The following is a 16,285-nucleotide window of genomic DNA, read 5'->3' as shown; positions in this document are numbered from 1 at the left end:
TCAATATTGATATTTATTCAACATGTGTTAAATAAAAGTTATGATAGCTTTTTCCTAGTATCTTTAAAATATTTGTGAAATCTGCAAATACATCATTTTAGTGTCATTTATTATTTTATTCAATTTATAATGGACTTTATTTTTAGTCTTTGGACATCATCTCTATTCTGCACTCGAGTCACTGCTCTGTGCTAAGCCCAGCTGTACCCCCAAACCATTTTGATATTTTTATAATGATAGCTAGGACTCACATTATTTTTTAAAATGATGAATTTATGAACCCTATGTCTGAACAAAATCTTCCAGTTTTTCATTAACTATCTAATTAAAGCAGCAATCCCTTCATAATGTACATGGGATTGAAATTAGTGTTGGAGGTTCAGTGGTCTAACATTGTTTCTGATTACACATTGCATGTGATAGCTAAATTCTCAGACTTGCTATGTTGATATTTATGGAGACCTCTATATATTATTATAATGTAAGCTTTTTATTCTTTTGAATTTTTATTTTTATTTGATATTTCTTTTAGTTTGTAGTTGATATGTCCCATCTGGGTCTCTTAGAATTATTGTAAGTGATTTGGGGTAGTATCAGCTATGATTATCTAATTTTCTATCACCTCTTACTAAAAGAACAACCTTCCTGGGACGCCTGGGTGGCTCACTCGGTTAAGTATCTGATGGTTCGTGGGTTTGAACCCATGTTGGGCTCTGTGCTCACAGTTCAGAGAGCCTGGAGCCTGCTTCAGTTTCTGTCTGTCTGTCTCTCTCTGTCTCTCTGTCTCTCTGTCTCTCAAAAATTAATAAATACATATTAAAAAACATTTAAAAGAACAACATTCCCAACATTGTTGACTTGGTCCATATGTTAATGTCATAGGGATTATAACCTTGCACGATGTTATTTTGGTTCATTCATTATTTTGATTCATGTGAAGCACTCTCTAGCTATTGTTCATTGTCTAGTAAAATTTTTACTCAGGTGAAGTGAGGAAAAATATATTCTCGATTAAAAGAACAATGAATTGGGCACCTGGGTGGCTCAGTCAGCTAAGCGTCTGACTCTTGATTTTTGGCTCAGGTCATGGTCTCATGGTTTGTGAGATGGAGCCCTACATCGGATTTTGTGCGGACAACATGGAGCTTCTTGGGATTCTCTCTCTCCGTCACTCTCTGCCCCTCCACCGCTCTCTCTCTTTCTCTCAAAATTAACAAATTAATTTAAAAAACAAAAAGAACAATGAATTATTTTCCAAAATGGTAATATATCACTGTAACTGAAAAGTAAATGCCTTTTTCCTTTTTAGAGGCGAGCGGCCGATAATTTGAGAAGACATCACCAATATCAAGTAAGTTATTCCATTCTATCTTGAAATTTGCATTAAAATGAAGTGCAGTCCCTCTTTAGAACTGACTCAGGAGAGAAATCATATTTATGCGCTGAATACCAATTCCGTTGTTTTCGACGTGCCTCAGGAGGTCATGCGGAACCTGGTGAAGCGGTATGTTGCTGCAATGATCAGAGATGCCAAAACTGAAGAAGGTCTGACTGAAGAGAACTTTAAGGTAACCGTTTCCATCCTCATCACCAGGAGGCAGATTCCGAGGAGCAGGGAACCAGATACAGCACATTTATAATCAGAGCCGGCAACTCAGCCATGTGTTTCAGCAAGCCTGTCTGCCTTCTTACTTTGAAATCCAAGGTTTATTTAATTATTTTTTTAAAAGTGGTGAAATCTCCTTTCAAACTGCATTATTTTAAAGCACATTAAATCTGAAATGTGGAGGGGACTTAGAGAAAGAAAATCCTAGTGCCCTGTGGCATTTTAACTTGCTGATTGTAGCAACATTTGAATAGGTGAGCTTTAGTTTTTGAAATTCCAGTCTGATTTCTAAGCCTGAAACATGTAGTAACCAACGTGTTAAAAACAACGACAGAGCTGTGCTCTGCACAGCTTTCGTAGCAGGGAATTGAAAGTTTGTGCTTAATTGTAACTTACAAACTTAGTCTTTCTCCCTGAGTTTTTTTATTCCATCAGAGGAGATAGGCAGAATACATGAAATATATATGCTCATATCATGTGTATAAAATGCCTTTGTTATTCTGCCTGAGTTCTTAGAGGTTTTGACAGAATGAGTAAAGTCAACAAGATCTTATAGACAAAAACAAACAAATTAAAAAACCCTAAAGAAGACTCTTTAACAGAGAACAGCAGATTTGACAAAAGAGTAAAGATAAGCAGCTGGTTAGGTAAGAAGACAGATGAATTCCAAAACGCAAAGCACAGATTGAAAGTTGGGAGGGATCCCAAATGTTCTTCACAGCCACACATCCAATTTTTGTAGCTAAAGAGTCCTGGTGCTTTAGGAGATGGGTTGGAGGGAGGAGGCCACCAGGAAGGCCACCATCAGGTTAGGACTGTGAACTCAGCTGTCCAAAAATATTAGGATGGAGAATTCAGTTGTCCAAAAAGATAAGAGTAAAGGATGCATCTGAGAAATGTTGTCTGATCCAAAGCAATTCTTGAGATTTAGTAGCTGCCCCAGATGCTGAGGTAAATCCAACCTCAAGGTAGTAAACAGTTGAGAGGAACTGCCAATTATTGGAACCGTAGACGCCACGTTAATTATTTTGTTTGAGATATCCCTTTGGACGGCAAATTGTGCTAACATTAAAACTCTTTTCAAAATGCATCCCTGAGAGAAGGAGAGGGGACTTGAAAGCAGATGAATGTTTTGGAGAGGAAGCATTTGAAACTGTAGTCCCATAGGAATCCGATATACTCTTGTTTCCTTTTTTGCATCGACCCCAGGAAGTCTCCTTGTTACTACATAACCCCAACAGGGAAATTAGCAGGCATCAAAATGACTCCAGTGCCAGGGACTGAATGGGCAGTTCTCAACAGAACCGCTGCAGAATGGAATCCTGGCTCTTAAAAATGAGTCAGAGCGCCGGGGTGATTCAGTTGGTTTAGCCTGAGACTCTCGATTTCAGCTCAGGTCATGATCTCATGGTTCATGAGATTGAGCCCCTCGCTGGGCTCTGCGCTGACACCACAGCGCCTGCTTGGGGTTCTCGGTCTCCCGCTCTGTTTCTATCCTTTTCCCATTCATTCTCTCTCCCTCCTTCCCCCCCCAAAAAATAAATAAGCAAACTTTTAAAAAAATGAGTGAAAACACATCAGAGCCATATATGAAATGCACTCACGATGTGCCCTCCTGTTTATTTGTTTAAAAGTCACAAACTAATTTCTTCATTTTACATATCACTTAGGAACTAAAGCAAGACATTTCTAGTTTCCGCTTTGAAGTCCTGGGGTTACTAAGAGGAAGCAAACTGTCTACGGTGCAGTCGGCTCAGGCCACAAAGGAATCCTCCAACTCAGCGGACTCGGATGAAAAGAGTGACAACGAAGGCAGTAGCAAGGACAAGAAAAAGAACTTCAGCCTCTTCGATCTAACCACTCTGATTCACCCGCGATCAGCAGCGATTGCCTGCGAAAGACACAACATCAGTAATGGCTCTGCCTTAGTGGTGCAGGAGCCCCCAAGAGAGAAGCAGAGAAAAGTGAATTTTGTGACCGATATCAAAAACTTCGGGCTGTTTCACAGACGGTCAAAACAAAATGCTGCTGAGCAAAATGCAAACCCAATCTTCTCTGTTTCAGAAGAAGTTGCTCGTCAACAGGCAGAAAGACCACTGGAGAGAAATATTCAACTGGAATCTCGAGGGTTAGCTTCGCGGGGTGACTTGAACATCCCTGGTCTCAGTGAACAATGTATATTAGTAGATCATCGAGAAAGGAATACGGACACCCTGGGTTTACAGGTGAGCAAGAGAGTGTGTTCCTTCAAGTCGGAGAAGGTGGTGGTGGAGGACACCGTTCCAATAATACCAAAGGAGAAGCACGCAAAGGAAGAGGACTCCTGTATAGACTATGATGTGAACCTCACGGACACAGGCACCCACGAAGATTATGTGACCACAAGATTGTGATACTTGAGAGAGCGTTGGTCACACGTATACATATTTTCCATAGTGCCCTGGGTAAGGGGAGATGTTTAAATTAGCAAATGCTAACTTACACTTTATAGCATTTATCAACTGTCGCATATTAACGTGTAACCTGTTTAAATAAGGCAAAGGCTATCAAAAACCCTGGTTTTGTAGCCAGCTTTTGCTTTCACCATTTGTTTTACCTTTTTGTTGTTGTTGTTAATAAATAAACGCCACCTTGTATTCTTGTACTGTTGCAATAACCCACAGGAAATTTTTAGCTCTCTTTTTCAACTAAAACAAAATCAACTTATTTCATGTGGTAGTTGACTCCTATAATAGATATTTTTATATGCAAAAAACTGTAGCTGAAATATTAGAGCTTTTCATAATTTTTTAGGATCTCGAGAGATGATTACTCATCAAGGACTTTTCAGTCCGCCCTACAGTTTGGCTTTAAAACACAAATATTATCAAATTCTTTCTGAACATGTAAATAGAGCACAAATTAAAGCAAGCAAGCCTTCTTTTCATGGAGTCATGATCAAACCCCCTCTTAAATTGAGAAGCAGGTGTACTTGGGAGTTGTGGGATGCCCAGTTTTCCTTTCAGTAAGTAAAATAAATGTTTGTCCTAATAAATATTGATGATTGATGATTTTTAATGAGATTTTTGTCATGGAGAAAGTTTTACTTCAGTTTTTTTTTTACATGACCCTTTTCAGGTTCAGTTGCTAGACAGTATAAATATGAGGCTTTATGAATAAGACAATTTTAAAATGTGGCAAAAGTTCTCAGGGCTAGAAAAAGAATAACAATAAATTAGAGTAGGTAATGCTCCTTAAACAAAGCAAGATGTTACATACTCATAATATCCATAAATACATTCTAAACTCTACATCTAAGCAAAGTTGAATTCTATTCTTAATCAGTGCAATATTATTGCCAATTCAAGAGAAGTACAAAAACCCAACGGTTTCCTCTTCTTTCCTCCAGTGACTGGTATATATTTCTTCAAAATTAAAATTTCCCAAAATCATTATTAATTTTAGCAGTGGATATAGATATAAAGCTTTCCCCATAGGAACAACATTCTTAATTACTTGTTTCTTCTGTTGTTTTCAAAGTAATTTATCTTATATTATACTCATTCACTGAACCACTAAAAAGAAAATGTTTTCACCTGATGCAAAAGGGCACTGGCAACTTCTTAAAGTTTAAATTATGTAACTTGTGTCTTTCTAAACCACCATAGAAAGAACTTCACCACATGCAATAAGCATTTATTTCAAATCAATAGAAAAATGATGAGTTCATTTTACTTCAGAAATTGCCTCCATGGACTAGACAAATTGAACATGATTTAGCATTGACCCAAAATTACATAGTATTACAAAACCCAGTTTCTGATCACCACACGTCAAAAATAAAGAATAACACCAATAACCGTGCCAGCCACTGTTCTATGTGCGATCCGTGTATTAACGTGTAAGTACTACTCACAAAAATGGTGGGAAGTAGTTACTGTTCTTACCCTACTTTATATGTGAAGGAACTGAGACAAGCACTAACCAGGCTAAAGTTCACAGCTGGTGATGGAGCTATGATGGGTCCTTCAAGGCCATGCCCCTTAACCACTATACGTACTGCCTCTCAGAACATAAACACACCAAGCAAAAAAAGTACACCTACCGGGGCTACTATTGATTGCTACTTCTGAAATGGTGCATCTTGTGAGAGAATGAGTGTGGTAAACTCCATAAATGTGTTCCTTCTTGTAAAGCAAGAGGAATGCACCAAATTAAAGACTGAATTATAGTACAGAAGTTAGTAGGTTTAGAAACATATTAGGTATGGGATATCAGAATTCAACTTGAAATATTAGATTTTAGTTTCGAAATAAGCCACAATCTGGAGGCACTGACATTCTGCTCTTTCCTAAATCTAGTTTTGTCCGAAGGATATAGGAATAGGTTTGGAGAAGCACAAAAAGGCTAATGAATGTTCTCATTGCCTCAAGCACACCTTTATGTCAGAACAAGGATGCTAGAACTCACCATAAGCACTGGGGATAGAGAAACACCCAAATTGTTCTAAGTCAGACAGACATGTAGAGAAACAAAGGCCTATTCTCAGTATTTGGGGTATGCTGCTTCTGTTGTTAATGTTTTTTTCCAAAGTAAAAATCGTATACATCACCATTATACATGCTTAACCAGAATTTAATCTCAAATGTCCTCGGTTTCTTCAAATGACCCCAACAACAATAAGAGCAAAGCAAAACAAGAAAAATTCCCAGGAGTTTGTTTCTATCAAGGGCTAGGGTGCTGATATTTTACAGATAAACATGGTGACAGCAGAGGGATTCCCTGGGAGCCAGTAACTCCATGCTTTCGAGTGTTCCAAAAATGATGGCTTTTAACAACCCTCTGTCAGATGTCACTGACAGATGATGCATTTATGGGCTTAAACAAAATATGGAATACTGTTAGTATAATATGTCCTAGAAGTGAACATTATTCTGAATATGTCATGATGTTAAGTAGCATTAATGGAGATGAACAGTAGGGAAAGAATAAGAAAACATAAAACAGCAGGATTGCAAATATGTTTTGAAGTCTTTAAATGAGTAATTTGGGGTTTCTTTTCATTTCCATTCATATTTCTATGAATGTAAACTCCTAAACACCAAAGAGAGGTTTCATATCACACCTTTGTATAAATAATGTTTCTTATGTTTTGTGTCCTGTTGACCTTGGTATTTGTTGTTAACCTTCACTTATTTATTGCAGGGTTAGGTGTTAGGTGGAAGAGTGTCTAGAAAATTCAGTTAACGGTAATAGAATTAGGTCATATTCACAGCACTTCATTTATCATATATTTTGGAAAACCCATTTACCAGAAAAAATGCTATGAAGATGGACCTCATTGTTTGTGATAGGTGTATTCCTGAAAATATCAGTGTTAATAATTCTGTATTAACTTCAGTAGGGAAACTGGCTATGTAAAAAAAGGAAAACATGGTAGTGAAATATTTTGTAAAATGATGAATAATTTTTCAAAGTGATAATCACGCTCTAGTGTAACTGTTTCATAAGTTGAATATTTGTGTATCAAGCTTTCTTAAATTAGATATTTTATTTATTGGCTGGCAATTAAACTACTGCAAAAGCATACCCACTTTCTTGCCTTGACCTAGATAGCAACGTTAGTAATACTGACATACCTTAGTAATTGAACACACAAATCCAAACAAATATCTTGGATAACTGTTAGGGTGTAAAGAAAGAAACTTAGCATATTATTCTCCGAGAAGCAGTCAAGTTTCCAGCCAATGTAGAAGGAATATGGGTAGCCAGTGATTTAAAAAGTCACTTTTCTAATATTCAATAATCTTACCTAATTTTGGGATTTAGTTGAGTGAATGACTGTTCAGTTCCATGACTTTTGCCCATTATTAGTTTTTGTGCATTGTGTTTGTAGCAGAGCAGTTGATACAGTTCAGACTGAATCCCTAAAAATCAACTGAGCAAAAACCACCTGTGTGTCTCTATCAATATGTTTACAATGATGCAAATTTTTAAAAAGCCCAATTTATGAATATATTTCACCATTTTGAAAATTATTTCTTCTGTTTAGCTTTATTACATTTTTTCCTTGCCTTACATTTCCCAGTAATTCACATTTAAAGGTTAATCTCTGGAAGTCTCTTTCAATTCAACTTCGAATATATTATTCTAATTATTTCACAATATATTACAACAAACTTTGTTTATATAGTGTTATCACATGACTTTTTAAAAAATGGAACATATTAAATAAGTTCACCGTAAGTAACTGGAGAAACAAAGGTTAAGGGCATTTATGGCAATTATTCAGATTTACCCATTGAGTGGTTGAGTTGGAGCTTAAAGAAAAATTCTTCATCTCGGTATTTAGATGAGATATCAGGTTCTAAATGGCTTGACTAATGAATTTGCCCTTTCCTTCAGTAGAAAATTTTTATAGTTGTCCAACCTTTACACATCCAAAATTTGGAATATTACTTTTTTCTCCCAACAAAATTATGTTCACAGATTTTTTTAAAAAAACTGATTTCTTACCATTTTCTAAAAAATACACTTCATCATTTTCAGTTCTACTATAGATTTTGTGATAATGCTACATACACATTAGCAACAATAAAATATATACAATAAAATTAAGCCTTCCCTACTGAAAAATGATAGAGCTGGAAAATATAAAGCTGACCCAAGATTGATACCATGAGACCTGGGCCAAATATGGCCATGCTTCCAGTGGGTTGACAAAGAGTGAAGTTAGCTCTGCCAGTGAAACTTTCCAGTATCAAAACCATCAGTTTCCTCTAGAGCTGCACTGTCCAATATGGTAGCTACTATTGACGTATGGCTACTAAGAACCTGGAGTGTGTCTAGATGGGTAAAACACACGCAAGATTTAAACGAATTACTATGAGAACAATGTAAAATATCTGATTAATGTTTACATTGGTTACATGTTGAAATGATAGTATTTTGGATGCATTGGGCTAAAATATATCAATTAAAAAAGCTCCACGCTTCTTGTTACTTTTTAATATACCTGCTAGAAAATTTTAAAAATACATTTGTGATTCGCATTTGTAACTTGTAGTACATTTCTGTTGGGCAGTGATGCTCTGAAGCATCCCTATTTGTTTCATTCAATTCATGTATATCCACCATTTGCATTTCACACGGAAAACTTTACGTATTCAACCACTGAAAAAATACTGGTTTTGTTCAACTAAAATTTGCTGTCTCTCCTTGATTCCCAATCTCTAATGGAATCATTGCTATTAATTTGTTGTTTTACATGTTTTTACTTGCCTTTGCAAATATATTAATATATATTAAAATATATACATATAATAATACATTAATATAAATTTATAATATAAATAAATATGTAAATATATGTATAGCTNGTATAGCTTATGGTTTTTATTGTTTTTATCAAAAATGGAATTTATACTATACCTATAATTTAATGACTTGTTTGTTTTTTATCTATCGGGGCATCACGGAAGACTTTTCTAGAGCTATTTAAAATAGCAGAGCTATTTGAACCTATTCAAAAAATCTTCTTCATTAATTGCTTTTACCTATCGAAATACATTCATACAGTATTGTTAAGACAGCTGTGAAAGAGCTATCTATTGGATCAAACATGAGGTTTTTGTGGAGAGAAAACAAGGCGTTTCTGAAAGGCAAATATGCTCATTTCTCTCCTCTGTTCACTATCTTGCAGAGCTCTTTTTCTCGTGATTAAGTAAAGATTCCATATATGACCTTCATAATGTGCCCCCCCACTCAAGGGGCCAACATCATTATCTCATACACACACGACCTCAGCCATTCTGGATTTCTTTAGCTCTTTAAGACTTAATGTTTCTCTTTCCCAACATTAGCAAATTCCTCTAGGCTTGGACCATAACTAGACCAAAACGTTATTACTTTAAAGAATTGTTTTTAATCCAAACTTTTAATTAATTCTAATTGATCTGTTTTTATGGTTCTCCTTAGGTCTAATTGTTTTACCCAATAGCTTTCTTCCTTTAAGATTTTCTTTTCCTGAGCCTGCAGATAACAAGCCAGGTTTTCCCACTCTGGGAATAAGAGGTTATCTACATTGACTTCCTTTCAGGGCATCAATATACTTAGAGGTTTAATTTATTCCCAGGAAATAGCTCAATGTGTTGCTTCAGCATTCAGAATGCAAAATGTGCTGGTGGTCTGAGGGAAGGCAGGAAACGTATCTTTTCACACGTGCTGTGGAGTGACTGCAAACTGGGCATTTCAGTTTTTTAGACCTCATCTGCTGATATTTGACCCTTCTTTATGGAAATGTCTTATCTATCTCTAAAATACAGACCTATGTTATATCACCTTTCTAAAGTCAGAAGCATCAAACAAACAGGAAAAGTAGAAACGTAGGACAAATAAAGGCACCATAAAATATTAAGTGAATGGTTATTCTGTTTTTTGTAATTGAGTTATTTTTTAGTTTTTAGATCATTAGAGGTTCACATGCAGTGGTAAGAAATAACACAGGGCTTTCTCACATACCATTTACCCATTTTCCCCCAATGGAAACATCTTCCGAAACCACAGTACAACATTACAGAATATTGATGTAGAATCCACGTATCTTATTCAGATTTCTGCAGTTTTCCCTATACTTGTGTGGGTGGGCTTGTGGGCATACTGAGTTCTATACAATTTTATCACATGTACACATTTGTGTATCTACAACCATAGTCAAGATACAGAATATTTCTATTGCTACAAATATTCCTGATATTGCCCTCTCTTTAAAGCACATACATCTCATAATACTCCCATCGCAAATTCCTGAAAAACATTAGTTTGTTCTAAATTTTTATAATTGCGTCATTTTAAGATTGCTATGTAAGTAGAATCATTCGGTATGTAACATTTGGGGATTAGTGTTTTTCACTCAATATAACTCTCTGAAGATTGATCCAAGTTGTTACATCTATCAACAGTTTGTTCATTTATATTGCAGAGTCCTATGCTGTGATACAAATGTAGCATAAGTTAAATTTAGGCCCACAGAAGGGTATTTTGGTTGTTTTGTTCTTTGGTCATTACAAATAAAGCTGTGGAGGGGCGCCTGGGTGGCTTAGTCGGTTAAGCGTCCGACTTTCGCTTAGGTCATGATCTCGCGGTTCGTGGGTTCGAGCCCCGTGTCGGGCTCTGTGCTGACTGCCAGCTCAGAGCCTGGAGCCTGTTTCGGTCTGTGACTCCCTCTCTCTCTGATCCTCCCCTGCTCACGCTGTCTCTCTCTCTCCTAGAAATAAATAAAAAACATTAAAAAAAATAAAAATAAACAAACAAAGCTGTGGTGAACATTCATATGTGGGTTTTTCTGTGACCAGGACTGTAATTGTTGAGCAGTATGGTAGCTGCATGCCATTTTATAAAAATAACAGCCAATCTGTACCACTTCATATCCTCACCAGCAATGTACAAATGAGTCAGTTTCTCTGTATTTTTGCTAGCATTTGGTGTTGTCACCAATTTTTATTTGATCCAATGTGTAATACCTCACTGTGGTTTTAATTTGCATTTCCTTGATGGCTAATGCTATTGAACATTTTTTTGGTGCTTATTTGCCATCTGTATGATATCTTGATGAAATTTCTGTTTGTGTCTTTTGTACATTTTCTAGATTATTCTTATGTTTTTTTAATGTTGAGTTTGAGAGGGTTTTTTTTTTAATTATTATTATCCAGACACTAGTCTTTCATCAGATATGCTCTGCAAATAATTTCTCCCATCTTTTCATTCTCTTAATCCTTCGGCCTTTTTGCAGAGCAAAACTTTCAAATGTTGATTAAGTCCAATGTTTTCAAGTTTATGTTTTACTGTAATTCTAAGAATTCTTTATCTAGGCATAGATCATAAAGATTTTCCCCTTTTTCCCTTCTAAAAGCTTTGTGCAATAATGTTTTATATTATGTTTTATATTTAACTGTATTATTTTTCCGATCTTTCCTTCCAAGTCCTTTAGCATATATACAGATCTACAGGGGAAAAGTCATCTTGAGAGAGATGAGGAGGATTGTTGACGAGCAAACATGCAGGTAGTGGTGAAACTGGGTGACAAGGAAGATAAATCTTTTTTAGGAGATTACGCTGACTTAGTCACTCGGAAACTATAGCTAGGATCTTTTGACGCTTGGGGGAAAAAAAGCTCAAATAATATTTCAATTCCATACATTTCTCCCAACTTCCTGAGTCAGATGGAGAAGAAACAAAAAATGAGAAAACCTGCTATGATGAGACTAAAAGACAGAAATACAAAAAAAAAAAGTCAAATGCACCCTTCTTCATGAAATCCAATTGCTATTTTAAAAAGCCTAAGATTGCTGAATATAATCTCACCTTCCATTTCCTGAAGAGTAATCACTACATTTGAAGCTAGTATGTAGGTACCATTAAAATGACAAATTGTTTAAATGCTTCCTTTTGGCTTTACCTGTGCAAAATAACAGCATAATAATAATAACATAATAATAATAAATATAATTGGGGTATAAAAGTAATGTAATTCATTGATGTGAACAGTAAAGCTAAAATAATGAAATTCTAACTATACGAGAATATATATGAACCACAAAGTAACTTACGGTTCACAGAAAAAATTGACCAAATGATAAAGAGAGTTGAATAAAATTCCCGTGTTAATTAAAATCACTTTTGAGGTTTACATTAGAAAGGAAAATTATCACCAATATCTACAGAAACTAGGGACCAACTTTTGGCCAACTTATCATGATAATCACAATCTTTTGATTCTCTAATGCAATTATGGCAGTTAAGTGAATTGCTTAATCAATAGAAACAATTGGAATTCTTCCCCAATAAAATGCAAAGTTACTATTTTACAAAGCACCAAACTGGAAAGTGTAAGTGAATTCATAAGATGATCTAGATCTTAAATTTTGCATTCACTTTCTATCATTCTCTCCCACCACCAACCATACCCATTAGAGATCGGGCCTTATAGTAAACACAGGGATAAAAACATGAAGTATGCATTTGAGAGGGGTTCACAAAGTCAAGACTGGAAAATTTCACTTATGTTTTGCATTATGAGAGATTAGAAATAGTATCATTCTCCATCCAGTTGGTGGTTGGCAGTCAGGGTTTATAGACTGGATTTCTTTTTCTTCGTCATCCATCAAACCATTGACAAAAGACTACTTTGTTAAATGAAGCATGTGTTTCCATTTTCTTTGAGGTAGAAATGTAATAAGAAATCAAGAAAAGACACAGTTTTTAATGTCATGCCTAGAATAAATTTAATTGGTAATACATTGATCAATTAGCATCTTCATATTTTTATCCAGCTACCTGATAAGTTGCTTTTTGCAACAATTATTCCTTTGTTCACAAGCATTGATTAAGCACACACTTTGTGATAGGCATTGTGTTACATGCTGAGAATAAAATAATAAAACAAAAAATCACTGACTGTAAAAAAGGTAGATTTTTGGAAAATAATACAGTGTGATAAGCATGATGTCCCTGTGGGAGCATCTAGGAGATGCACTTAACCCAGCTGTGTACAGAGAACAAGAGATGTCTGTCAATTCCTGAAGATGAGCAATAGCTGTTCAGAAGTTGATCTTTATCCTGAGCACAACTAAGAGTCATTAAGGAATTTCATGTAGGAGTTTGTCATAACAAAGTTCTCTTCCAGTAGAGATAGAAACCGATGTGGAAATCATCACATTTGTACTAAAATGAGAAAAGTGAGTCCTTTCAATTTTGAAAATGAAGCTTTTTAGGATTTTGCTCAATGGTTTTAAATAGACTAACCTTTAATCTGCAGATGATAAATGGGTAGTAAATCTTTCTAAAGCAAACAAGTCAATATAATTATAATTCATTTTATATTTTGTCTTTTAAAAAGGTGAATATGTTTTATATTCAAGCATAATGAATCTTCTAGCCATTTTTAGTCATCTGAAAAGTAATTATATTTTTTTAATAGTTCATTGAAATATACTCCATTTAAATTCACTCATTTAAAGTGTAAAGTCCAAAGGTTTTTAGTACGTTCACAGATAAGTGCAAAAATCACGGCAATTTTAGAATGTTTTCATCCCCTAAGAAACCCCATAACCTTTAGCCATCACCATCCAATCTTCCCACCTGACCACTAATTTCCTTTTTATATATATATATATATTTTTATTTATTTCTAGGAGAGAGAGACAGCGTGAACAAGGGAGGGTCAGAGAGAGAGGGAGACACAGACTCCGAAATAGGCTCCAGGCTCTGAGCTGGCAGTCAGCACAGAGCCCGACGCGGGGCTCAAACCCACGAACCGCGAGATCATACCTAAGCGAAAGTCGGACGCTTAACCGACTAAGCCACCCAGGCGCCCCCCACTAATTTCCTTTCTATGACTAACGATTTCCTAGTCTGGATTTTCATATGAATTGGATCATCTATGTGGTATTTTGTGACTTTTTTCAGTTGGTGTATTTTCAAGGTTCATCCATGTTGTAATGTGTATCAGAACTTCATTTCTTTGTATGGCCAAGTTAAAATCCACAGCATGTAAATAACATATTTACTGTGTCCATTTGTCTGTTGATTGACATTTGGTTTGTTTCCACCTTTCAGCTATTATGAATAATGCTGCCATAAACTTTCAGATTCAAGGTTTTCTGTGGACATACATTTTCATTTCTCTTGAGTAAATACCTAGAGGTGGAATTACTGGTCATATGGTGAATCTGTGTTTAATCTTTTGAGGAACTGCCAGACTGTTTTCCATGACTGCTACCCCATTTTACATTCCCATTAGCAGTGTATGAGAATCCCAATTTTTCCACATCCTCACTAACACTTTTTTTTTTGAGTTTTTTATTCTAGCCATCTTAGCAGGTGTGAAGCAGTATCTCATGTGGTTTTGATTTGCATTTCCCTGATAACTAATGGTGTTGAGCATCTTTTCATGTGCTTATTGGCTACTTGTATAATTTCCTTAGAGAAATATCTATTCGGATCTTTGTCCATTCTTAATTGGGTTATTTATATTTTATCATTATATTTTAAGAGTTCTTTATGTATCATTGATGCAAATACTTTATCACATATATAGTTGCAGTTTGTCTCCCTGTGGATTCTTCATGGTATTTCGTGAGGCACAAAAGCTTTTAATTTTGATGAAGTCCAATTTAATCTATTCTTCTTTTGTTACTTATGCTTTTACTGTCATATCTAAGAATGCTTTGTCAATGTCATGAATATTTAGCCAAATGTTTTTTTGTGAAAGTTTTATAAGTTAACTTTCATATTTAGGTCTTTGATCCATTTTCATTTTGGATATGCAATGAAGTAGGTTCAACTTCATTCTTTTGCAAGTGATGATCCACTTGCCTGTACATGGTTTGTTGAAAAGACAATTCTTTCCTCATTGGAAGGTCTTGACACCCTTGTCAAATGTCAGTTGACCACAGATGTGTTTATGGATTTATTTCTTGACTCTCAGTTCCTTTTCATTGAGACATATGTTTATCTTTTTACTATTACCACACTATCTTGATTATTATTGCTTTGTAGTAGTTTTGGAATCAAAGAGTATGACTCTTCTTACTTTATTCTTTTTTTTCAACATTGTTTTGGTTACTCTGGGTCCCTTGCAGAGGCATATGAATTTTAGAATCAACTTTTCAGTTTCAAAAAGGAATTAGCTAGGCTTCTGATACCAATTTCATCAAATCTATAGGTCAGTCAGAGAGTATTGCCATTTTAAGAATGTGATATCTTCTGATTTCATGAACATGGGATGCCTTCCCATTTATTTATTTATTAAATTTTTTAAATGTTTATTTATTTTTGAGAGAAAAACAGAGAGAGAGAGAGATTGTGAGCAGGGAGGGTAGAGAGAGACCCAGAGACACAGAATCTGAATCAGCCTCCAGGCTCTGAGTCCTATGTGGGGCTTGGACCTATAAGCTGTGAGATCATAACCTGAGCTTAAATAGGAGGCTTAACCAACTAAGCCACCCAGGTGCCCCTCCCATTTATTTAAATCTTCTTTAATTTCTTTCAACACCGTTTAACAATTTCCAGAGTATACGTTTTGCATTTCGTTTGTTAAATTTATCCCCAAGTGTTTTATTCTTTTCTGATGCTATTATTAATGAAAATGTAATTATCCTTTAAGATTCTCAAAAGCTGGAAATTGATACACAAATACATAAAAAGAAATTTGTCAATGCTATAATTACATCAATAAAAAAACTGGATAAAGTAAAATTTCTCTCGTTGCCATAGAAACTTTTGCTAAATAATGATGTAATCTCTGAGGATCCAATCTTCTCTGTTGATAAAGCCACTGAACTGCTCAAATTGTTTTGAAGGTGGTACATAGAAAAATCAAGAACAATTATCTATATAAGCATAGAATTTTCCATTTTTGTTCTGATTTCTACTTAACGGTCTCATTTTAATTATCTTATGTAGCATCTATATGACTTTTGTCAGTGTAAATTGCATTATGGTTATATGTGTTAATAACGTGTTTGTACTTACACCTAAAACTAGCATTATTATCCATCTCAGCATACAATAATGTGAACACAAACCTCCCATCGTTCCTTTTTAAGAAGGAACTTTTAAACTGAATTGAGGGATGCCTGGGTGGCTCAGTCGATTGGGCACCCGACTTCGGCTCAGGTCATGCTCTCACGGTTCATGGGT

The 16,285-nt window shown here is 35.4% G+C and overlaps 1 protein-coding gene across 6 annotated transcripts in view; it reads left to right on the top strand.

Moving 5' to 3' along the window:
* The window catches only part of TRPC4 (transient receptor potential cation channel subfamily C member 4), a 137,711-nt gene extending 133,553 nt beyond the window's left edge, over positions 1 to 4,158 (top strand). For 3 of the 6 annotated variants that reach the window (XM_077752662.1, XM_077752657.1, XM_077752658.1), the window contains 3 exons: positions 1,310 to 1,351; positions 1,479 to 1,568; positions 3,277 to 4,158. In XM_077752662.1, coding sequence (XP_077608788.1) covers positions 1,310 to 1,351; positions 1,479 to 1,568; positions 3,277 to 3,999 — 855 coding nt within the window. In that variant the 3' untranslated portion in view covers positions 4,000 to 4,158. The remainder of the gene's footprint in view (positions 1 to 1,309; positions 1,352 to 1,478; positions 1,569 to 3,276) is intronic. The other 3 variants (XM_077752661.1, XM_077752659.1, XM_077752660.1) reach the window with 2 other exon arrangements.
* The last annotated feature ends 12,127 nt before the right edge of the window (positions 4,159 to 16,285 follow it).

Source organism: Crocuta crocuta, unplaced genomic scaffold (genome assembly GCF_008692635.1).
Source record: "Crocuta crocuta isolate KB4526 unplaced genomic scaffold, BGI_CrCroc_1.0 scaffold190, whole genome shotgun sequence".
Lineage (NCBI taxonomy): Eukaryota > Metazoa > Chordata > Mammalia > Carnivora > Hyaenidae > Crocuta > Crocuta crocuta.
This window is presented reverse-complemented; position numbering and strand designations above follow the sequence as displayed.